Consider the following 5,760-nt stretch of genomic DNA (forward strand, 5'->3'; position numbering starts at 1 on the left):
CCATGTCCGGATAGCCGCAGGCCGGCTCGGCGTTCATATGCAGAGACTCCTTCTCTCAGCAGGGCGCCTTCCTACTCTCTTCCTGACTCATCTTTGAAGTAGCTGTCACAGATACATGGCCTCTGGCATAGGAACTGCCAAGTTTTCCTGTGTGATAATCAGGCACTGTCTGACAGCCTGGCAGAAGCCCACCACCACATGTAAATAGGGCATCCTACAAAACACCTATCAGCTAAAGCTTTTGCTACTACCTCCACACTATAAATATCCTAGTTTTCCCCTTAATAAATCGGAGCTGAATCACTGAGATCTGAGCTGTAACACTGAATCCTGTGATTTAATCTCGGGGGGGGGGGGGGCTTTCCTTCCATCAACTGCTCGCGAAGGTCTTGCTTTCGCCGTTCCTGCACCTCCCCTCGCAATCCGGTGGCCAACGGATCGCGAAACTTAGAGGGAGCAACCGCCTGAGACTGGAACGGAACCTCACCCGGCAGCTGATAGCGTCCCACCAGAGGAGCCAGCTTCGGTAGCCGCGGAGAGCCAGGGATCAGCACAGCAAGGCGGCGCGCACCCGCCACAGCGCAGCAAGGCCCGGCGCCAGCCAGCAGCTGGCGCTCTGAGGTCCATGCGCCTACAAAAGCGTATCTGTCTGCTGCTTTGCTTGTCTCAAGGGGAAGTTTATTTGGCTCCTGGGGAAGGCAAGACACCTGTCAGCCTCTTCTGTTGGAATGAAGCTCACGCTGGCCCCACCCAGGTAACAAGGCTAAGCCCTCTGGCAACCCTGAACAGGATCACCAGTCAGGAACCCTGGGTCGACCAGAACTCCAAGAAGCATCATCAAACTTCTGGGAGTTTTGAGCAGGACAAGGGCTTTGGCTTCTCCTTCTGGTCCAGGTCCTTTGAGAGATCTTCCAGGGAAGAGATCTCTAAGTCACTCTCATCTTCAGAAAGCTGCAGGGATGAAAGAGGAGAGAACACATTTTGATAAATGTAGAAAGTATCAGAGTTCAGCACCACCCAAGACAGAAAAAGGGCTGATTCAGAGGAAAGCAAATGGAAGAGATGACTCTTCCTGCCTTCCAAGCTCCCTGCCTCTGAAAACCTGCTCCAGAGATCCAGAGCAAGAGTGGTCTAAAGGCTTCTAGTATCCTACTAGCAAGGCCAAGGCGAGAACCTTGGAGAGGTTTATGTGTAGATCTGGTTGCCGATGTCTGCATTTAAACACAGCAGCACACGTGCTCAGAGCATCACCTGTTTAATACTGTTGATTTCACAATAGGGAACTAGGGAAAACTTGATCTTTTTGTGAGCTCCACGGTGAACCAACACAATATGTAACTAAAAGGTAAACAAGGTAATGTTATATGCAGAGTTTTAACAACTCACATTGACAGAACTGGAAACCAAAAGTCTTGAACTTTTCAAGCTCTTAAGATGAATGCACCTTGATCTAAAGGTCCCCCTGCTCTTGGGCTAGTGCTCAGTTGCCTGGTAAACACTAAACATGAAAGGATCTGGGAAGCATCAGGACCTTCAGCCTGGAATGGGTCTGGGCTGAAGTCAATGGGAGACCTAGAGTCTGCCAAGGGACCACACTACATCCAGACCAAAGTAACAGCCCAAGCCAGAAGTTCCCCTCCAGAGTTCTCTGCATCTCTGCTAGCCATCTGGGCTTTGATATAAGCCATTCTATGCATTTGTGTGTGTGCGTGTGTGTGTGTGTGTGTGTGTGTGTGTGTGAGGAGATACCATCCAGGACCTAGGAAGCACTTCCATCATTTTGTATTACAAAATAAAAATGAGGGGCTGACAGGATTTGGAGCAATGGAGCTGGAACTGACCTGGACGCCACCTCCCCTGAAGAGCACTATGCAAGCTGGTAAGGGAGAACATCAATCAATGGTCCAACCCCAGCTACAAGGCCTAAAAACCACATCAATGACCAGCACAGCAAATGACATTGGTGCAGTAGTGGCACTTTTATCTTGGGGGTAATCAGCAGCCACCTAGTTGGACTTAAAGCCCACTCCATGGGAACAAACTCATGTGCAGTGCTGTAAACCTAGCCAAATACACATAGCTGAAGAGGTCATAGATCTTAGAGACTCATAGAAACCTACAGCAATGGTGTCAGCATGCACAAGACCCATGCAAACTCAAGCAGACAGAAACCCAGCACAGAACTGTGGAAATGGACAGCAGGCCCCAACCTTAGCCAAAGAATTATTGGCAGCTGAGGACTGTTGGGTGAGGAAGAGCTCATCTTCTTAAAGGGAGGACTCTTTATTTTTGCTTTATTTTTATTTTATGTATGAGTGCTATGCCTGCATGCATGTAAATGCACCTGTGTCACGCAATTCCCTTGGAGGACAGAAGAGGATGTCGGATACCCTGGAACTGGAGTTACAGGCAGTTGTTAGCTGCTATGTGGGTGCTGGGATTTGAACCTGGGTCTTCTGCAAGAACAGCCAGATGGCTCTTAATCCCTAAGGCATTTCTACAGCCCAAGGGAGGGGCTCTAGATAAGCTGACTAGGCCTCAGTAGATTAATTTGCACTGAGGAACATCTGGGGACATTAACTTGACATGATAGACCTTAACAGAAATGACAGAATGTATGAATTCAAGTGGGGGGGGCTATGGGAGGGAGTCAATGGGGAAGGGGGCACAAAGATGATTAAGATGTTCTATACGGAAAAATATGAGGACTTTTAAAGTTGGACTAAGTGCATTTTGCATTATGACATGACCATGAACCTCTGAGGGCCAGGGAGTGGAATGTGGTGGTTTGAATGAGAATGTTGTCCCCAGTTGGTGGCACTGATGGGGAGGTCATGGAATCTTTAGGAAGCGTAGCCTTGCTGGAGGAAGTGTGTCCCTGTGGGTGGTCTTTGAGAGTTCACAGCCTCATCCCACTTCTAGTTTGCTTTCTGTACTTCAAATTTGTGGTTAAAGATGTGACTCCTCTTCCTACTCCCTGCAGCCAGGCCTCCCTGCCATGATGGACTCTGATTCCTCTGGAACCCTAAGCCAAAATAAACTTTTTTCCATTTAAAAAAAAAAAAAAGTTCTGTATGAAATACACAAAAATTCAATAAAAACGCATCTCTCTTCTGTGCTCTGGAAAAAACATCCCATCTGAGTTGAATCACCAACATGGATGGTGCGCTCTGGGGATAAAATGATAAATCAGGTCAGACTTAAAGTATAATCTAACAGAATTTCTATAGAAAATAAAGTTTAGGGGTTGGGGAGATGGCTTGATGAGTAAGTATTTATTCTGCAAGTCTAAGAATCTGAGTTAAATCTCCAGCACTCACAAAAAAAAAAAATCCAGGCATGGCTGAACATGCCTGTTAGCCCAGCATTGGGGAGTGGAGACAGAGGGATCCAGGAAGCTCCAAAACTGGTAGAGCTTCCAGTTCAGTGACAGACTGTCTCAAAGCAATAAGGCAGAGGTCAGTGTAGGGGGAACCTGAAGTCCTGTGCTGACCTCTGCATGTGCACACATGGGCAAATACAGCCACCCACATACATGTACCACACACATTCCCCAGAGAGAGAGAGAGAGAGAGAGAGAGAGAGAGAGAAACAAAGTTTAGCTAGAGCTCCTCAAAATGTCACTGTTACCCAAGCACTGTACATGTTCCCCCACTGATAATCCAGATGATACTGCGTGGACAAAACATTCAAAAGGCCCTCATTCACAGCAGCATGGCATCCCCGGGGTAAGAGAATGCCTTCTCATTCCCCATACACCAAGTCTGAGGTTTCTGAGGTCTTTACACTGCAATAAACTCCTTCTGGTCGCCTTTAACTCTGTTCTCTTTCTTTTTTTTTTGAAGACCGTCCACATACTGATTTTTATCTTGCTGCTTCTAGGATTCTGTTTTGAACTGTTAATAATTTGATTATAATGTCTCATAATGGGTCTGTGGCTTTATTCTACTTGTTTGTTGAGCTTCTTGAATTAGTACAACCATTTCCTTCCTCAAATTTGGAGCATTTTAGAGTAACAAGGATAAATGGGGGTTGGGGATATAGCTCAGTGATAGAGTCTTTGTTTAGCACATAAGAGGCCCTGGGTTCCAGCACCAGCACTGAAAAAACAATTGCCCACTACTAGTGAATTTTATTTAATCACTTCCAATGCACCTTTTTGGCTGAAAGGAGCATGTAAACTAAAGAGAATTTTCTCTATTTTCACTTCAGAAAATAACAGGAGGTAGCAGTTGGTCCCTGACTGGGGCGGGGGGTGGGGCTGTAAAGGGAGCGCTAACTCTGAATCCGATGGTAGCTACAGCTACAGCCTGAGAGAGGCCAGGCCACGAAGCCACTCAGTGATGAAGTCATGAAGTCACTCAGTGATGAGGCACTGCCTTGAACAGTTAGAATGAAGCTGTCTAATTTCTCCATCTGATGTGCTGTGTGGTGCCAGGCTAATGCCTGCTCTTGGTTGGTGGTGCAACCTTGGGTTAGGGTCCTCTGAGAAGGACTGGGGAGGGGCCCACCGTGAAAGAGACAGAACAGGACGGGAGCAGACACAGGAGAAAGACGCACTCGCCAGGCTCTCAAAGGTAGGAGACTGAAATTTAAACCTTCTGAGCAGCTGCTTATAATAAACATGGGCACAGAAAGAATTCCAAAGTAGGGGCTGCAGAGATGGCTCAGAGGTTAAGAGTACAGGATGTTCTTGCAGAGGACCTAGGTTAAGTTCCCAGCACCTACATGGCAGCTAACTGTCCATTATCTCCCTTTCTAGGGGATCTGACAACCTCTGGCCTCTGCTGGCATTGCACAACACAGGTGCACTTATATACATGCAGGCTACACACTCAAAAACAAATGAGAAAAAAATTTTAATTAAAAAAAGGCATTCTCTCCACGTTTAGAAACAAAGGAGATGACGCCACCTGCTCAAGACATGTCGAAGCTGATACCTGTTTGGTCTTCTCCCAGCCCTAACCACAGAACCCTCAGATTTGGAGCTGATTCTGTATAAAACACAGGGCCATCTCCAAGCATCTTACCTGAGGCTTCCTTCCTGGCACGGAAGACATCTGCAGGGCAATGTTGGGCCTTAAGAACACACTGACTCCTCCAGCAGGCTTCTTTGCTGGAGTTTCAAGCTGCTTCTCAAGGTTTTTGACCATCGATTGCACCAGTGTTTCTAGAAGAGGGATAAGTGGCCATGTCAGTGGAGTAAGCCTGGAGAATGAATGCTTCATCCTCATGGGCCACATCCAGGCTCCAGTGTGGGCAGAGGGAACTGAGAGGAGGTCAGATGGGAGATGGTAAGACAGCCACACAGAAGAACAACAAGAAGATAGAGAGGGGCCAGGCGAATACATGGAGGCTCAGAGTGCCTTCTAAGATTCAAATGCTAGACATCTTCGTAGCTTTTCAGAGCTGTAACAGCCCTTGAATGAAAGATCATTCAAGAAACATTTTGATGCATGCCTTTAAACCCAGCACTTGGAAGGCAGAGGCAGGCGGATCTCTGTGAGTTCAAGGCCAGCCTGGTCTACATAGTGAGTTCCAGGACAGCTGGGGCTACAGGGAGACCCTGACACAAAAAGACCAAAAAAAGAAAAGAAAGAAAGAAAGGAAGGAAGGAAGGAAGGAAGGAAGGAAGGAAGGAAGGAAGGAAGGAAGGAAGGAAGGAAGAAAAGAAACATTTATTAAGGTCCTACAATGTACCAAGCACTGTGTTCCTTGCCCTCTTACTAATCATCTTGTCAAAATGGCACTTTACAACAA

The 5,760-nt window shown here is 47.0% G+C and overlaps 1 protein-coding gene across 1 annotated transcript; it reads right to left on the reverse strand.

Annotated features, from left to right (window-relative positions):
- Positions 1 to 364: 364 nt before the first annotated feature.
- LOC108491601 (zinc finger protein DZIP1L-like) lies at positions 365 to 5,401 on the reverse strand. The gene is made up of 2 exons (XM_017802191.2): positions 5,031 to 5,401; positions 365 to 951 (listed from the first exon to the last, which is right to left on the reverse strand). Exons 1-2 carry the CDS (start codon positions 5,349 to 5,351, stop codon positions 838 to 840), a joined length of 435 nt encoding a protein of 144 aa, XP_017657680.2. The 5' UTR covers positions 5,352 to 5,401; the 3' UTR covers positions 365 to 837.
- Positions 5,402 to 5,760: the final 359 nt, after the last annotated feature.

The sequence above is a fragment of the Nannospalax galili genome, unplaced genomic scaffold (assembly GCF_000622305.1).
Source record: "Nannospalax galili isolate Female #2095 unplaced genomic scaffold, S.galili_v1.0 scaffold5605, whole genome shotgun sequence".
Classification (NCBI taxonomy): domain Eukaryota; kingdom Metazoa; phylum Chordata; class Mammalia; order Rodentia; family Spalacidae; genus Nannospalax; species Nannospalax galili.